General features: G+C 39.7%; 2 protein-coding genes across 3 annotated transcripts; one reads left to right on the top strand and one right to left on the bottom strand.

The window, feature by feature from the left end:
- The first annotated feature begins 150 nt into the window (after positions 1-150).
- LOC110067461 (E3 ubiquitin-protein ligase MIB2-like) lies at positions 151-15,701 on the top strand. The gene is made up of 19 exons (XM_089281805.1): positions 151-533; positions 2,506-2,677; positions 3,492-3,726; positions 4,214-4,450; positions 5,010-5,120; positions 6,136-6,240; positions 6,748-7,033; positions 7,630-7,763; positions 8,588-8,695; positions 8,967-9,007; positions 9,388-9,544; positions 9,817-9,971; positions 10,671-10,794; positions 11,312-11,524; positions 11,952-12,118; positions 12,719-12,923; positions 13,451-13,577; positions 14,174-14,239; positions 14,664-15,701. The coding sequence occupies exons 1-19, from the start codon at positions 311-313 to the stop codon at positions 14,918-14,920; spliced, it is 3,123 nt and encodes a 1,040-aa protein (XP_089137931.1). The 5' UTR covers positions 151-310; the 3' UTR covers positions 14,921-15,701.
- On the bottom strand, positions 15,473-18,733 carry LOC149116056 (uncharacterized). Of its 2 annotated transcripts, none has more exons than XM_089281812.1 (2): positions 18,517-18,733; positions 15,473-16,957 (listed from the first exon to the last, which is right to left on the bottom strand). In XM_089281812.1, exons 1-2 carry the CDS (start codon positions 18,641-18,643, stop codon positions 16,779-16,781), a joined length of 306 nt encoding a protein of 101 aa, XP_089137938.1. In that variant the 5' UTR covers positions 18,644-18,733; the 3' UTR covers positions 15,473-16,778. The 2 variants fall into 2 exon arrangements, 1 of the variants encoding a protein (XP_089137938.1); XR_016204804.1 differs by having other exon boundaries at positions 16,824-17,076; positions 18,517-18,654.
- Positions 18,734-18,798: the final 65 nt, after the last annotated feature.

Consider the following 18,798-nt stretch of genomic DNA (forward strand, 5'->3'; position numbering starts at 1 on the left):
AGTTTAAACTGGTGTAACCGGAAACATTTTTTACTAATGAGGCCAGACATTTGGCGTCTACAAGAAGCACATGGATACGATTCAAAGTGACCTCACAATATTCACCACATCCGGCCGTGGGCGTGAATTTGATGTAAAGGAACTGGGTCGAGATTAATCCGCTGTCCACAGGAACTCGGTCTTGACGAGTTCGAAGAAAATCAACAACATGATTTATAATTCTGCGAATGAATCGAGCAGTCAGTCCTATCCTGGCTAGATCTTCTGAAGGAATGCTTTCTCGCGAATAATAATTTAATTGAAAGGATAAATGGAAGCCGGCTGTCGTGTCGTGCGTGGTCCCGATTGGAAATGGGGAAATCAAGATGGCGGCGAAGGCCATGTAGGTACGGTGGTCGTCGTTGGCCGGAGCGGTAGTGTGTCTTCACCAGACAAAACTGTTGTTGTTCAGTGGGACGGCGGAACGAGGACTAACTACAGATGTGGATATCAAGGAGCGTTTGATCTATGTTTGCTTGATAACGGACCAGTTGGTAAGCTTGTGATTGCAATAAGCTGAAGCTTAAGCTTGAGTTTATTACGTTAAGTTAAACATGTTTAGGCACCGATAATTCGATGTCAGTTAGCTACATGTAATATAAAGCTTTTATATTCTATCTGCACGACATATTAATGATGCAAGTGATAAGACTTATGAAAGGCTTTTATCAACAGAATTTTCAAACAACAGAGAAGAAGTAGAAACTAAAACGCTACACACTTGAAAAGGAAACCGTAATTTATGTTTCACGTAGATTGGTTGTGGAAGAAATTGCTAAAATTACTGGTCTTGCTTCAGTGCTTTTCGTCGTTAGATGAACGAACTGGAAAATTCTATTTTTAAAGTTTCTCAGAAGTTTTAACGCACATTCTTGGTAAATCTATGGAAAGGGATTAACAATTGTACGTAATGTACTCATTGCCTTGTATGGCTTTGGAAAACATTCGATACTTGAGCACCTTAAAATTAATTGGACCTCAACTTAATTGGATTTTCTCTTTTCTGAAACAAGTATCAGCCATGAGGCTGAGTGACAGGAAGGTTTTCAGTTCATTTGCATGCAATTTGATATTGCCATAACACCATCATGGTCTGTGCCATTCATTCTTCTGAATTTTGTTTTGATTTTGATGGGTTTAGTATTTAAGAAACAGAGAACTTGTACCGTGTCTCTAATGAGTTTAAGTATAAATCTACTAGCATTCCATCACAAATGATAATAATAATAATAAAACACTTAAATAGCTGACACAATTACCGGTAACCCAGTAGTTTACATTGTGGGCTATATAAAAAAAAAAGTAAGAGTGAAAAAAAAATATATATATATTTAGTTAAAAAATGTTAAAATATTGAAGAAGTTAAAATATAATACAGCATGTACATAAAATGTATTTGGATATATTACAAGACATTTTCAAAATGTTCTAGAGACGGTAAAATGTTCACGGTCTGAATTACTTTTTAAGAAGTTGTTCACTAAAAGTTTAATGTCTAATGTTTTAATGTCTAATGTTTAATTTCACTAAAAGTTAAATGCCGTTCTCTGATTGGCTAAAACTGACTAGTACATTTATACTAAAACAACTAGATTATTTGCTCTCGATTTCTATGCGTGACAGTTAAATCGGGCTGCGCCCTTGTCAGTTATCATACATGCAGTAGAAACCTTGAGTTCATAATCCAATTGTTTAATAGAAACATGTTGGAAGCTTGGGAGAATGAGAAATGCTTTGGGAACACAAGCCGTTAGACAAGTGTTTCCACAGCTTTTTGGAGTTCTCCCAAACTTTCACAAGTGTTTCTATAACTCAATAGAAACATGGAGAACATGTTTTCTATTTCTTTTAGGAAATACCGTGATAAAAAAAAAAAAAACAATTTATCTACTTTGATGATCAAAATGTAAATTCTCTTTACCCACGCCATCATTACATCGACACCTTGTGCTAGTTCTGTGTTTTTATTGAGTTTTAATTGTGTGCCAAAATTTTTTGGAACATTTAAATCAAGTCTAGTTTTGCTGGCAATTTGTGAGCAAATGTTTGCCCAAGTCAAGCCATGCTGATCTCATAGCCTCAATTTTAGACTACAGTAGTTTATGAATAATTAATTCTAGACTTGCAGCGAAGCTAAATGGCAGTATCTAGACCTACATGTAGGTCACCGCCTCCCTAAACAATGTGTCAAGTGGCTATGAATACTCAAGGCTGCGGGCTAAGAAAAATTATGAGGGGCCTAAAATTTGCAGACTGTGAAATCCCAGGTGCCCCACACTTAAGCTTATATGAAAAAGGTCAGTTTTTCCAGTCACCTGAAGGCAAAAGTAGAGCACAGCCCTGAATAAGACTATTTACTGTTAAGTGAACTTAAGTTGACCCATGTTTGTTGTCCTGCCTCTCTCCCCACCCCTCCCCCTATGATTGTACCTGAGTGTCTAACAACAGGATTGTTCCATTTACCAGGTGTAATACACACTAATGTGTCCTGTAGTGAGTGTAAGAAGCAATCAATCGAAGGCATTCGCTGGGAATGCAGTGACTGTGTGAACTTCAATATGTGTAGCTCATGTTATATGAACGACAAACATCCGCTGGATCATGTATTTAATAGAATTGAAGCTCGTGGTAAACCAGGGTAAGTTGTTTTAAGAGTATTTAGAAATATTTACACGTTCATGTAACATTGTATGTTGAATTGTTGATGCAGGGAAATCATCATAAAGAGAAACTCTTTTCTTACTTTGTCATCAACAAATATTTTTTTGCAGTAGAGAAAGGTCTACTAGGTAATAGAACAACTAAGGAAAATAATCATTTCAAATGAATAATCTTTTTAAAAGGTATACTTCACTGGCTAAAAATAATGATGCACTTTTAATTAAAGTCAATTATTAAAAAAACAAGTGTAAATGTAAATCTTATTTATTATATAATGGTCATGCACTTACATGTAGCTATACAAGCACTAAGCTTAGCGAGTTTACAGATATGCCACTGAAACAAAGGAAACAAATATTTCAAATAAAAATCCCAACTGGCAGGAGGCAGACCAGTTGGCTACTTACAAAGCGTGACTGAGGATTTGAACTCAGGACTACCAAGAAACAAATCCTGCTAGTAGCAGGGTGGAGACCTTCAACTCAGGACCTCCGGATTACAACACCAGCGCCTTAAACCACTCAGCCATGCTGCCTCCTTTGGTAATTCTTGATCTCTCTGTGCTTCCATGTATGTACCAGGGGATATCTTGTAGCAACTAACCTGGTTATAGAAAAATATTATATCAAGGATATCCACGTTAATTCAAATCTTCCTGATGGTGAGCATGCTGATAACAAAATACATACTTGTACATCATCCAAGTTTAAAAACCAGTTTGCCAGTGGTACAGCTGCAGTGATCATGTTTCTGGTTAATTAAGCCTCTATTCCTTTTTTGTATTTTAACAGGGTTTATGTTGGTAGAAGACTTGGGAAAAGCAAAGTTGAGGCCAAAGGAATATTTCGTGGAGCACAGGTCATGAGAGGGCCTGATTGGGACTGGGGAAATCAGGACGGAGGGGAACGGAGTGTTGGTCAAGTTTTGGAAGTGAGGGGATGGGAGACAGAGAGTTTTCGAAGTGTAGCATGTGTGATGTGGAAGCCTGCAAGTACAAATGTTTACCGTGTTGGCCATAAAGGCAAGGTATGCTTGCTAATGAAAGATGAAGGATAAAAAATGGTGTATTCTTTTCTGCTTGTGTTGCATTTGTGACCTAAGACTGGATCAGATGAGATTGACTTTGGAGGAGAGTTTGGAAAGAGGAAGATTATGATTTTTTCAACCACCACTAGATATTTTCAGGTTTAATGAGCTTTTCAACCAGCAAAGACTACAGTATGATTGACTATAACTGCAGAATTTCAAGCAGTTTCAAATTTGATAAGAGAGAACTCTGTCTCTTATTCTTTTGTTATCTCAGTAGTCTTTTTGCTTTTCTGATTCACACTATAAAGTATAAAATTGTGACCGGATTTCACACAGAACAAGTGATCCCAAGCCCTTGGTACAATAGGCCCATCAAATTTTTGTTCAATAAATTTTTTGTTGTTTATATTTGTCATTACATGAACTCACTACTAACAGTACAGACCTGTATGTCTACAGATTTCATAGTTACTTGCCTTTTCAGGTGGATCTAAAATGCATTTCTGATGGTTCTGGAGGTTTCTACTATAAGAACCACTTAGCAAAGCTTGGACAGAATCCAGAATCTCTGATCATTCCTTCAACAAGCAATCAAGCATCTAGTTTAGCTGTTAACACTGTACCATTTGAAGTTGGTGAAAGAGTACGAGTGACATTGGATGTGGCTACTCTGAAGGACTTACAGGAAGGTCATGGTGGATGGAATGATAAAATGGAAGAGGTACTCTGAGAACAGTTGACATTTTCTGTTCTTCATCCTAACTGACTCTACATCCCTGGCTGATTTAATCACTGACTGACCAGTGGGCTACATTCTGAACCTAATGACTGGTTGATTAACTGACTTTGCATCCACCAACTGACTATCTAATTGACTGATTTAGTTGTTTAATTAATGGATGGTTAATGTGCTCAATTGGCACTGTGGGTGTGTGAGTGAATGACTGAATAAACAACTGACAACCCGCCTGGACGAGCCTTCTTCTTATAGAACTGTATTTGATAAACTTCTATGAGACCATACACAACAAACTTGCATGATAGAAAACATGACAGTTCAATCGACCATGAGGTTTCAACTAACTGAACAAACTGCGCATGACAAATATGCTAATGAGCTAAACAAGTCAAGCGTGTCCACCGCCTGATCAACTAACCAAATGAATGGCTGACTGGCTGAAAGACAGAGATCAATTGATGGATCTACTGACTGACTGATGGACTAAATACACATCAGCAACAACATTTAACAATAGATTTTATTCATTAATGTTTTCCAGGTTATTGGTCTTATGGGTACAGTTCATAGGATCACTGAGCGAGGTGATGTTAGAGTACAGTACCCTGGCTTTGCCAACAGATGGACGTTTCATCCAGCCTCTCTCACAAAGGTAATTATGCAGAGTGATTCATGCGAGTAAACAGTGATAAAACAATGGGAAGATGCATGCAATTGATACTCAATTTCTGACTTCCAGTAACTGTACAAATGTAGATTAGGTAAAGTCTGCATAAAAGCCAAGTGGCCCATCAGGCTGGAGCTTATCTCAGTTTATGTAACATGAAGTGACTAGGAGTACATGTATGGGATGCTAGTCTATCGCAGGTTTACCTCCAGCATTAAATTTGCCAGTACTCATTTATACACCTGGGTGGAGAGAGGTAGTGTGAGAGTTAAGTGTATTGCCCAAGAACACAACACAATGTCTCAGCCAGAGCTCAAACCAGAACTGGTCAATCCGGAGTCAAAATAGCACACTAACCATGAGACCACCATGCCTTCCACTCCAGTGACTTTAATTTTCTTTTATTCTTCATTCCTAAGGGAATCAAGTTAAACAAATAAATAAATAAATAAATAAATAAATAAACAAAAATTTCCAAAATATATTTAGTTACGTACTGTAGAGAGGTGTTGAGAATCAAAAGAAACTTAATAGTACAAAAAGTAAGGTAAAGTCTGCATACGAGCCAAGTGGCCCATCAGGCCGGAGCTTATCCTGGTTTCTGTAGCATGAAGCGACTAGGAGTATTTCTACTCCACCCTGGATGTGATGCTAGTCCATCGCAGGGTTACCCCCAGCATTAAGTTCGCCGGTACCCATTTATACACCTGGGTGGAGAGAGGCACTGTGAGAGTAAAGTGTCTTGCCCAAGAACACAACACAATGTCCCCGGCCAGGGCTCGAACCCAGACCACTCGATCCGGAGATGAGCGCACTAACCATGAGGCCACTGTGCCTCCCACTGAAGGCACTCCCAAAATAAAATAAAAATAATAGTACAAAAAGTACTGAAAATTACAGCAAACAGAAAAGAATATACATGTAATTTATCATGCATTTGAGCCTGGATCTACCTTACAGTGTTCATGTATGTCTGTATTACGTTAAACATTACATTTAGGTTGACGAGTTTCATGTTAATGACAAAGTGCGTGTAATGAAAGATAAAGAATTAGTCAAGAAACTGCAGGCTGGGCATGGAGAGTGGGCCAATGAAATGATTGTGGTAAGTATTGTGATATCTGTGCTGGAAAATTCTGATAACTGACCTGCTACATTGTAGGTGTTGTGTTGTGGTAAAGATAAAGTCTGGGCCAGGCCAAGTGGTCTATACAGCTGGAGCTTATCCTGGTTTCTGTAGCATGATACAACTAGGAGTCTTTCTACTCCCTACTGGATGAGATGCTAGTCCATCTTAGGGTTATCCCCAGCATTAAATTCACTGGTACCCGTTTATACACCTGGGTGGAGAGAAGCAATGTGAGAGTAAAGTGTATTGTGTTTAGAACTTTTTGGATGGACTTCTTATTGACAGAAATATATTTTTACTGTTTTGAAGTCTGTTAAATTTAAAGTCTGTCTTTAGCCTTGGGGAGCATAGCAGGTCTTACATGTAACTCCACGCAGCCACAATAAGGGTCTTTCTACTATTCCCTACAGTGTAGTTGAATTGGTTGGTCTGTGATGTTGTATTGATATAAAATTATAGCCAATCTAAATTATGCCTCAATAGGCCTTAGACAAAGTTGGTAGGGTCTTAAAGATTTACTCCGATGGCGATGTTAGAGTAGCCATAGCAGACCATGCGTGGACTTTCAATCCAGCAGTACTTGTAAAGGAAGCATCTGCAGCCACGCCTACAGATCAACAACCACGACAATCCACATCACAGCGTGGAGAGCTCCAAGGGATCCTGCAGCCATCCCCTTCATCGACATCATCTTCTGCACAACGGCAGCAGCATCCATATTCAACAGCTGAAGAACCAGGACAATCTCAACGGTCACAAAGGGAAATAGGTAAAACTTGTTACCTTTTAATAACCGAGTTTGAGGTCCATACTATAAGATATGGACCACTTTTTTTCCCCTTTGATTTACATGTATGGCCCAAGTGTGAAGGACACCGGCCATAAATCGAAGAGGGAAAAATGAGGATCCTTAACTTACATTAGGAACCGAGAAGACAAGGTTGATAAGATATTTGTTATGTCAAGCTACTGTGTGTCAGGAACGATTATTTTCTATTCATGCGATAAGGCTACAAATTTTTAGCAAACATCGAAAGTAAAACAAGTCAAATTGAAGTGGTTGTAAGTCATTAGCATGTTTTAATAGTACACAAATGTGTAAAGTAATTTTTTAAGAAAGTTTCAAACTTTTACTTACTTGGCAATAAATCATGAAACATTTTGGCAACAAAAACAGCTGAAATTTTACTGAGTGTGCCTACTAACAGTAGAATACAGCCTGCTAAATTGACCAATTACAGTTTGTATTTGCTTATACAACTGTTATCCCAGCCAATCTCTATCGTTGTCATAAACTTTTACTATTGAGTTTCAGTGATAGGATTGAGTTCAAAGTTCTTATTTTCATGCTTGTTTTCCTTGTAGACCAATCGCTGAGTTCTTTGTTAGATCACCTGCGTATTAACAGCTCAACTGACATTGGATCGATGATAATCAGCGAAGCAGGACGAGGAAACTTGGACAAACTTAAAGAACTGTTACATATTCATCCAGATAAGGTATGATACAAGTTTCAATTACTGCACGGTTTGTATGGGTTATAGAAAACCTGGAAAGTCATGGAATTTTGTAGTTTCATTTTCCAGGCCTGGAAAGTCATGAACTTGAAGTGTGGGTCATGGAAATCCATGTAAAAGCAATATACTTTCTGAGAATAAAATGGGAAAAGGTTAAAAGTTGAAAAAGTAACAGGTGAATCAGAAAACCGGTTTTAATCCTAGTGAAAAATAGACACTAGCACGCATTCTATGCATCATAATGTGGGACAATGCCTTAATAAATAACCCTAATAGATTGTTTTGACAATGCTTTGAGAACAACTGCTTATCGTAGATCATGGAAAACTCAGACAGAAAGGTCGTGGAAAAGGTCATGGAAGTCATGGAATTTTAACAGCTCAACTGAGTACGAACCTTGAACTGGTTGCATCATTGTACGCCAGTCATATCAATGTGACAAATATGTTGACAGTTTCACGGTATATTGGTTTAACTATTTTTGTAATATATACATGTACATGTATATGCACATGTTATTGACCTGGGTTGCGTTGTTTAAGCCCAATTAAGCTAACCAAGGATTAGCGGGAATTTTGATTTCAGCTTTGCAACGTTTCAGTGAGGTTTTCTGTTTATAATTTAATGTTCGTCTTTTAATTTTGAACTTGAATATTCTCAAATTACACAAAACAGAATAAGCGAAAAACATTTTTATACAAGACAATTTAAAAACTTTGGTTAACTTTAAATCCTGGGTTAGCATTGACCAGCTTCCAAACAACACTGCCTTGGTGTCTTAACTTATAAAATCGATGTCTTTTAAGGTGAACATTGTACGATCAGACAAGACTGCTCTGCAGATTGCCAGCCACCAAGGTTTTACTAGAGTTGTGGAGTTTCTTCTTCAGTTGGGTGCAAATGTCAATCTACAGGTGAGCCTGACCAAATTCTAACCAATCATCGTCAACTGACCAAACTGAAAAGTACAAAAAAAATTGAGCATGGCTTCGCTTGCTAGAGAACTACCCTCACGTGGATGACCACACTAGAAAAAATCCCAGTACTCTACTCAAGGGTTCAAACCATTCACAGTTTCATCAAGTGAGGGAAAATGTCAAGGAAACCTCTCTTTCACAGCTTTCACCATTATAGATGTATGTGTTCTGCTGTTAAAATATTGATCAAGTTGCTTGCTATCTACAGGACACTGAAGGTGACACTGCTCTTCATTACGCAGCATTTGGGTGAGTAGAGTACCAGGGTAACACAATGAACAAGCCAGAGTAATGCAATACTCAGTAGAAGATATCTCCTAAGAAAGCAACAAAATTGCAAGCTTGCCGTTTAGCTTGTTTTGTCTATTAGAATTCACGCCTACGGATCTTGAGTTTGAACAATTTCATAGTTGTTATACATGTAAGCATCGTCACGCAACGCTTTTCAAGAGTATTACGTTACGCTTTCGAGGATTGTTGCGTGACGTTTCGCGAATATTTTTTTGAGTTTATTATCTTGTGCAAAAATATTTAGAAATAATGACTGTTGACAAATGATGCTCGTTATGCTGTTTTCTATGTTAAATGATTTTTCACTTGACTCTTTGTTGAACTGGTATTTTACCCAGAAATCAACCTCAAACAGCTGCAGCTCTGCTGAAGGGAGGGGCAGATGGCAATCGACTCAACAAGAACAAATGTTCCCCTCTACATGTTGCTGTCAACAAAGGCTACACAGAAGTTGTAAAAACGTTTCTCAGCTCTTCTTGTAATGTCAATGCACAGGTCTGTACTGTACACGCACTCTACAATACATCTTTGTTTATCTTTGATGTTTTCACAATGTAGAAGCTGTATGAAATGAATGAGGAACAAAGTTAGATCTCGTAATTTGCTTGTGTTCCTTCATTACAAGTTCCTAAGAAAAATGGCACATCAATCTTTAGTTTTATAGTTTCATAGCATGCAAAAAGTGTTTCTATAGACCTAACCACCATTTCTAAAGTTCTGCTTCTCGCTGCTCCTGTTGTATTCTCATTAAAATGATTTATTCGCAGGATTCATATGGCGACACTGTTCTCCATGATGCTATTGCCAAGGACTTTGCTGAGATTGTTGAACTTCTTATAAACTTCCGTGGAGTAGACTTGTCTCTCAAGAACAAGCGAGGATTCAACTGCCTCCATCACGCTGCCTTAAAAGGAAATACAAGGTCTGTACAAATTCACGACACGGTAACCAACTACACTGTACATCTATGTACCTTTCGAGGCTGAGGTTCTCTTTCTTTTCCCTTCTCTCGCCGAGTCTCGCAGGGTTCCAGCTGTCCCGCTTTTCCTCGTTGGCCATACGCCTTTCATGAGCTCTTGGTGAACACTAACTATTTTGTTTATTAGTGGAAAATTAAATTTAGGAGGAAATTATAGGGGCATGTACCCGTTGCCCCGGAAAGGGACCTTTAGCCGTCCCCACTGTCTGGAAGTTTAATTTAACAATTCGTGGTCTTTCATTCACTCTTGTTCTGTTTTCTATTCCTTATGACATCGCTATGTTGGTTTTGTCAATCTTAATCCAAATACAAGACAAGCAACGGCCTACCAAAATGTCTGGGTTTTTTGCGTGTTAGGGGACGGGGGGGGGGGGGGGGGAGGTGGGAGGAGGAGGAGACAGCCAGCACTCCTTGTTATAAGAGGGTGATGGAACGTTGGAAGTAAGGCGTCGTTCTAATGAACGACCAACAAACTAAAAATTCGAAGCCAACACCATGCCTTGTGAGGTTGTTGGTTCTTTGTTTGGCAGAGATGTTTAAAAACTGAATTCTCTCAACTGGTTTTATTTGGAAAGTATGGAAATGCGTAAGGAGAATCTGTTAACGACCTCTGCATCGTTTTTTTTTTCTTTTAACACACAGGGCTGCATCGTTGATTGTACAGAAGTCTCCAGACTTACTGAATGTTGTCAAAGATGATGGATTCTCTGCACTTCACTTAGCTTCACTAAATGGACATCACAGTGTTGTTGAATGCCTTATTAAGGTACACCATGAGTGATATTGTTTAGCAGACGATTTAATTGACATACTATTGATTTCGAACTACAAAAGCATTTTCCAGGGGGCTGTTGTTGGAAGCAATTTTGTCTGGGGTTAGGCCTTACTACACTTCATTCTCCGACCCCTATTCCTAGTTTTACTCCTACATTACCTTGTCTTATTTTACGACTAGCTTCATGAGCGGGTAGGATAAACCAAATCTTGCGCTGTGATTGGCTACCCAGGCGGGTGAGATGGCACTATCTCGCCCACTCGGGACTACCCGCTGTGTCCCACGATAACAATTTCCCCGAAGGCAATACGATAAATCCGTTATTAACCAAGTTTGTTCGGTCAAGATGACTGGATATTGGCCTCGTTCTTTTTTGCGAGATTGTAACTCTCTTAAGATTTTCTCGCAAAGGTTTTCGGCCCCGTCTTGGTCCATAAACACTCATAATAAAAACTCGGTCGATCTAACTATCCACGTTCGGTCAATAGCCCATACATCTTGATTGCAGGCTCGCCCTCATTCTGACGTCAACCTTCGTAACAGTCGTCAGCAGACCCCTCTCTTGCTAGCAGTGGATAAGAGACACGTGACTATTGCCAAATTGCTGTTAGATAACGGAGCTCAAGTCAATGCGCAAGACGATGTTGGTGACTCGCCACTTCATGTAGTGGTCATGTATCATTCCTTGAAGTTTGGAGGAAGTAATACTCCAAAGAAAGAGGTGGGTTGAGGTCGGAAACGGGTTTGAGTTTTAGTCTGTTGGTCAGTTGGAAATTCAGGTGAAAGAGTGGTCGCTCGTTCTTTTTATCATCTCGTAGTTTGTCCGTCCGTCTGTATGCCCATCCCTCTATCCATCCAGCTGTCAGTCAGTCAGTCAGTCAGTCAGTCAGCCAGTCAGCCAGTCAGCCAGTCAGTCAGCCAGTCAGCCAGTCTGTCAGTCTGTGTGTCTGTCTGTCTGTGTGTGTCTGTCTATCTGTCTGTCTGTCTCTCCGTTTGTCTGTTCAACAGTCTGCCAGTCAAATATATACAGTTTTCTGTAGAGAGTTTGAATACCGTTTACAAACTTCGCAGGAGAAAGTTTGCTCTGATTCAGGTCTGCCTTCATCGCTTTTCACGGTTTGTCTGATATAATCATTTTGGCCATGTAGGTGTCTGAAAGCGAACCTACATTTGTAATCACCAAGCTACTGATGGATCACGACGCTGACATCTCACTTCAGAACAAACATGAAAAGACGCCATTACAGCTGTGCAGGGATCCAAGGCTCAGAGAAATGATGTTGCCTGGCAGTAGCAGTACTTCAACACCAGAACGGTGAGTACTCTCCCCTAACAACGAAATCTGACTTGTCCAAAGTTACCGCTGATCGAGAATATAGTGATTCAGTCCCGGGGGAGAAGACTCCCACATGAAAAGGTCAGGGATGCTCGTCTCGGTTAGGGGTATAAATCAAGGATTCTGGTCTCACGCGGGGCGTTCATGACGAAACGTTAACGCCACTAATTTTAGCTGCCAAAGTATCTTTTAGGGTGCACTCGAAGAAATATTTAACAACCGTTCTTATTTCCGTTTTTACGCTCGTTTTTCACCTGTCTCTCGAGTCCAGTGTACTAGTGCGGGCTCACTTCCAGAACAGCGGCTGGTAATCAAGCCTATTCTGTTTTAAATGGTATCTTGTTGGGGTCAAATAAAGCTCGAGCCACGCACAGATCGGTCTCTTTTAAGGGAGTAATTCTCATTACCTGTCTGCTTAGCAGTGAATTAATATTGTAAGGAGAATTTAATGTTGATCACTCTATGGAATCAAACTGAACCAAAAGTAGTAAACTATTTCATGGCATTCATTAAACTCGATCATTCAAAGATTGTTTTATTGGACGCCGTTACAAAGAGCGCACTGATCTTTTTTTGTAGGTCTTCTACACCGAAGACGACCGCTGATACGCAAAATGGCGCCTCTCCAGATTATGTAACGATGTCGACCCAGATTACTCCGAGTGCTGAAGTTGTTAAATGTCGCGTGTGCGGTTTACCTGCAAACGCCATATTTGATCCGTGTGGTCACGTAGTTGCTTGCATGGAATGCGCTACAATGTTGAAGAAGTGTTTCCGTTGTAAGGTAAAATGTAGTGTGTTGATGATTTAGTGATTCTTGCAAATTACCAGCGTTATCCTGAAGGTGACTTTTTTTTAGTCATGGTTTTAGTCAATGCAATCGAATTGTCCACTACTTCACTCCTCATGGGGATTATTTGCATGGCATGGAATAGCTTGAAGATCGTATTAACCAGTCACCAAACGCTTTCTACGGCCACTCACTCAATAGATTTACTTAAACAAGAAAATTCCCGATATTTCTCAGTCGTTTTACTGGCGCATGCCAGCGTCAGTAGTAGCTAATGTAAAATATTTTGACGCTTGAAAAGACAACGGCCATGAAATAACTTCACCCACTGGCACGATCGTTTTGTACAGTGACATGCAATACTGATTTTGGCGTTAGCAAGAACATCACTCGAACATTCTCTGTGGAGGTTTCTTCCTGTGTCGTTTTCTTCCTGTGTCGTTTTCCGAGTGAGATTAATTTAGTAGAACTCTGTCTTGCAAGGAATGTAATATATCTTTTCCTCTTAATCCTTTTCTCAGAGTGTAGTTCATTCCTTTAACAAAGTACCTCAGGGAGGGGAGAGTGAGGAAGTACAGTGTATAGTGTGTTCGGATGAGCCACCCTCCGTCAAGTTTGAGCCTTGTGGTCACGTGATAGCTTGTAAAGGTATGCTGAGATAATTATGTTAACTTTGTTCTCCTTTCGAAATTAATTTGTCAGTGATCGGAAGACGCTTTAGCGGAGGAATTTTCCCTTGTTGTGTACGCCAGATGGAAGTCGGTCTGCATTTGCTGGCTAATGAATCCTAATGGGGTTTTCGCCGCCTTCGACTTGTATATTAAATTGGTTTTTTCCGGTTGAAAGTCTAATAGACCTATTCACAGGTATATTTTCGGGAAAATATAATTCAGTTATTGTTCCTGAATGAGTGGAAAAGCAGTGTATTAGTCGTTTTGAATCGCCAACCTTTATATGGAGCACTTTGATCATAAGTCGGTTTCTGCTCAATTAGACCCAAATGGAAACTGATTATCGAAGGATGCAGTTTCCATCCGTCCTGTTTTGCTGACTAGTAACCAAAAAAATGCATTTACACTGATTTCTTTAAAACTTCTTATTTCAAGTGTATTAAAAAATATCAGGTACCACACGTAAAAAGCACTCTTTTGTACTTGTATAACTGGTAATCCATAAGGACGCTGTATGAGTTTGTTATAACATAATGAATACTCTTGTGTTTCACGTTATTTTCCTGTCACTAGACTGTGCCATGCGAATGAAGAAGTGTTTGAAATGCAAGAATGTTATTGAAAGAAAAATCTTAAGTGGTGAGTAATCCTTGACTCAGGCTTTGTTTATTATGCTTTGGTTATTGTAGGAGGGCATTTTGCGTTTCAAAAATGGTTGGAAATATTAACGTTCCGAACGAGATTTTCCGTCTAGTCCTTGTGATAAAATAATAGGTCATTTCCGAGTTACTTTGTGCCTCTGTTTCAAATCTAGTCTAATGAAAATGAACACGTCGGCGGAATACATTTTCATATGCATGGTTTCACCCGAAGACTCGATTTGAGACAGAGGTAAAAGAATGGCATAAAGAGAATAGAAAAAAATTATATCGGGGAGGAGAGGGGTGAATTTTCGGAATTTTGAAGCATTGTTGGCTTCGTGTGCATTAGTTAAGTTTAGGTTTTAGTTTCTTACTGTTAAGGAGCTGAATTTTATCTTTGTTGTTGGTGTTGTTGTTTGTAGAAGAGACATCTACCCAACCAGCGGCGGAATTAAGCGAAACGGACGAGAAATACCTAGAGACGCTTCATTCATTGCTGTCACTCCAAGCGCATGTCAGGGAGATAGAGGACGCCACCATGTGTGCCATTTGCCTCGAGAAAGCGCGTAACGTGGCCTTCATGTGCGGACACGGCACGTGCGTGGAGTGTGCCACGTCATTGGAAGTTTGTCCTATGTGCAGGAAACCGATCGAGAAGAAGATTACGCTGTTCAGTTGATTAAAGTGCTTTTATGATCGCGTGGTCCTGGGGACAACTTTATTTTGGGGGCACATTGATAGATTTTGTTCATGTGAGTGGAAATTCCCACACAGGTTTTGCGCGCGGTATATGGTCGTCACAAAACTTTGCGTGACGTTGCAAAGAGTTTCTAAGAGCGATACAAGTATTTGTAAAGATAAACAATGTTTTATAATCTCGCTCGCGAGACGACTTAGAGGACTTTTGTGCTTTTAGGAACACTCGTTAAGTTGTGGTAATGGTAAACTGTCGACTGCCGCTTATAAACCCTAGGCTTATACAACTTCGTAAGTACTTTTAGATTAGTTTATTAACGGGGGGCTTATATGCGAGCGGGCTTAAAACGGGAATAAAAAACCGTTTTAGGAATTGATGAGGCTTTTTGACCATGACCTACTTTCTCAACAAAATAAAGAGAATTCAAAGGAAACTTGTACTTCAAACAATGTTTGTTGCCCAGTAGGAAGAATTTATATATTTTGATAGCCAATTACTTCCGGTCAACACTTACAAAAAATATATTCCGTGGAATTCTTTAGAAGGAATAAATTTTAATGGTTGGAATGTGTCTGCCCCACAGGTACTTGCAAAGCTATTTAATCATTATTTATCTGTGTATATTTTCCGGCCCTTGTCTTGAAATTTAATGTGACATTTTGTCGTTATCCGTCTTATCGTTGGCCAATCAGACACGCAGCACGAAGGATGCTGTTCGCGTGCAACAGAATAAAAAGTGAAGTTTGTGAGAACTTGGATGAAACGCTGGCGTCTTTTATCTGATAATATAGAGAGTTTGAGCAAACCACGACGGCAGTGGCAACGAGAACGTCACCAAACATGAGCAAAACAATGGCTGTGCGCGTGCGTTAGAAATCTTTGTAGATTTCGTTTCCGTCCTGCAAAACAACAACGTGAATTACCAAGTTTTGCGTAGTTTGAAGAGCGTGAGCTACGACGGCTAATTTTTCGTATTCTGTTCTGGAATTGATCGCTGGCGTCACATCTTTGAGTAGGGTTTTAGATCTAAATTTTTTTAGGTGTCGTCCTGGGCGTCGCCGTCGTAATTGCTTAATTAAGCTCCCTATTTCAATATTGTTATTGTGTAGAGTCGCACATTATCGTGATAGAGTCCACTGAGGTTCTTAAGGTGATCATGGAATTATTTTATCACGTATAATGTTATGTTGCTAGTGGGTAGTCTGATAGATTCTTGTGTATTTTCATCATCCAGTGTAAAACACTATTAATAGGGATTTGGTGGTCAGGCCTGTTTCAAAATGCGCTGTAAACGCATTGTATACATCAGTCTTAATAAAAAATTTATAAAAAACGTTCACTGGCTATATAAAGTTAAAACTTTTGAGCTTTCGGCTGCCAGACTACAGCCTTCAGTGGATAAAAAATGGAAAAGATAACTACAAATATATACAAAAATAGGTGGAACTATAAAAAGAATATATTCAAATGGCAAAATATAAGTGTTAATAAACTAATTGTTCTTTTTTAAAAGAATAGAGTACTGATTGGGGAGCGGTCTAGAATTGTTATCTGCATGATCTATCGAAGCGCTGTGTGTGGGTGGCTCTGGAGACTCCTGCACCAGATCACAGCCTGGTAGTTGGCTCTTGGGCAGAGTGTCGAAGCATGGTGGTAACTGGTTAGAGTCAAGTTCCCCTTTCTTGGTGTAGAAGAGACAGTACTGCAAGTCATTGACATCTTTCATTCCTGGATTTGAGCTGTACATGAAATAGGTGAACTCCTGAAGACGTGAAAACAGCTCATCCGACACACCCCGATCTGTACCCTTCAGTTGGAGGAGCTCTCTCAATCTCACCTGTCACTTCGTCAACCTCAATGCAGACATTCTGCCTTTTCTGGAAAAGGCACTTACAGTTTCACAAGCAGTAAAGGCGTGTAGTCCAGGAAGACATCTGCACACCTCTGAACCGTGGTGCTGGACATCATGCGTGATGTCAATATACCTTGTTCTGGCCTGTGCTCTGCACTTAATATACACTGAGGAAGCAATGAAACTCTTGAAAGCAAGGGCTAGCATGAATATATCAGTGTTGTCACATGAAATCACCACTGTAGAAAATCCCTTTCGTCCTGCATGATACACGTGCAGCAACAACCTAAATTCATTGAAAGATTTACTTTTTCTTCGCTTTTTAACTGAAATTTTTTCAAAATGAACAATTTTCACAAATGATTAGGGAAGAAGTCCCCATATACATATATTCTTGATAACTTCATTTCATGACATGGCTTGATCATAGCTTCATTTGCAGTTATGGTCTGATAGGCTTGAGTTAGCAGTCAATTCAATATACCCACTTAAGCCTTAACATTTTACGAAACACAGTCCCTTCTAAAATATTGGCAGAGACAATTTTGAGGTGCAAAACTCTCTCTAATAATAAGCCCCTCCAAAAATTAAGCCCTTCTCCCCCCCCCCCCCCCCACCATCCCAAATATGCCACCATTTGAACCAAAAATAAGCTCTTCTCCCGTTTTTCTCGTTCAATTTGGAATTAATTTGCACAAGAGAGTTTTTCAAAAAGCTGAAATTGCACAAGCCGCTTCAACGAGTGCAATTTCAGCAATTTCAGCCAATTCCAAATTAAATGAGAAAAACGGTATGATCACTTATTAATAACATAAAGATGAAAAAATTCGCGTGAAGGAAGTGCTGGAAGATCTTTCTAGAAGCCATTTTTTCTCATTTGAGAAAACTTTTTTCAAAGTTTCCGCACAAAATATTGGTCATCATTTTACATGTTATCATCAGCTCAGAAAAGTTCCTATTTCCTTTCAGCCAATCACAATCCAGAATTACAAAGTGTAATTTTTAATGGTGTTACACTTTTTGCACTGGTGTTACACTTGAACTGCACTGCTCTCAGCCAATCAGAATCAAGTAATTTTTTCATGTATGTTATTAATGTATTTATATAGCGCACATATAAGATAGCCAAATGGCGGTTTACAGTTCTTCTATTGGGTGAGATTGGACATCAGCTTGTCAAGGCGCCTCTGGCTGCCACTATCAGTCCATAGTTGATCTCACCCATGTCACCCACCCAGCCCATACATGAAATGTTAGATGAAGCTAGAGATAGAGATAGATTAACACACTGGGAACTACGTCCCCTACTCTTTTCGACAAGTGTGGGGGTTCTGTAACGTCCCCTGCTAACCATGTAACACTGGGGATGCAGGGGACGGGGCCTATGGTTTATAGTCCTTATCCGAGAAGACTTGAACGTCTGACCATTTGCAGATATCATTACAAAGGCAGCACAGTCTCTTCAGTTATTTTAAGACCCTGAGTGTTGGTCCGGTCTAGGGCTCGAACCCTCGACCTCCCGCACAGCAGACTGGCGCTCTACCAACTGAGGTAATCAGGCGGTTAACTCAGTTGGTAGTGCGGTTAAAAAGTGACAAATCTGGTTTGAAATTTTAGCAGTAAGCTTCAGATCCTTCACCCCTTACCCATACGACGGCCAAAGTAACAGAGTTATAAGGCTTCTTAAAATTATTAGACGTGACTTCTTGATCGAAACATTCCTCACCTCCTGTTGTATTCTTCTCGAAACTCTCGAAATCTTCCGTTGTGTTGAAAGCATGTTCAAACCTAGAGCTCTTGCTGAACTTGTAATGGTGTGAAGCTTCTTTCGCTTTCCCTCTGTGCTTTCGCATTTCGGCTTTTGCGAAAGATGCACATGTACAGTTATGTACGTGTCAACAGAAATTCATTTGTCCGCCATCTTAGATTTTTCAGTCATCCGTGAAAACTGGGGCGAGTTTCTTATTGGGTCAACACATCGGAACATCAAGATAATAAAAGAATCGTT

This window comes from Orbicella faveolata, unplaced genomic scaffold (assembly GCF_042242905.1).
Source record: "Orbicella faveolata isolate gen_17 unplaced genomic scaffold, um_ofav_v1 contig_12, whole genome shotgun sequence".
Classification (NCBI taxonomy): Eukaryota; Metazoa; Cnidaria; class Anthozoa; order Scleractinia; family Merulinidae; genus Orbicella; species Orbicella faveolata.

Bases quoted from the DNA above. Each gene is read 5' to 3' on its own strand.
- LOC110067461 (XM_089281805.1), top strand. From the start codon at position 311: ATGGAAGCCGGCTGTCGTGTCGTGCGTGGTCCCGATTGGAAATGGGGA. The intron at 10,795-11,311 runs GTACACCATGAG...TCTTGATTGCAG, and splicing joins TTGTTGAATGCCTTATTAAG to GCTCGCCCTCATTCTGACGT. The intron at 11,525-11,951 runs GTGGGTTGAGGT...TTGGCCATGTAG, and splicing joins GTAATACTCCAAAGAAAGAG to GTGTCTGAAAGCGAACCTAC.
- LOC149116056 (XM_089281812.1), bottom strand. From the start codon at position 18,643: ATGCGAAAGCACAGAGGGAAAGCGAAAGAAGCTTCACACCATTACAAG. The intron at 16,958-18,516 runs GTGAGGAATGTT...TTGCTTCCTCAG, and splicing joins CGAGAAGAATACAACAGGAG to TGTATATTAAGTGCAGAGCA.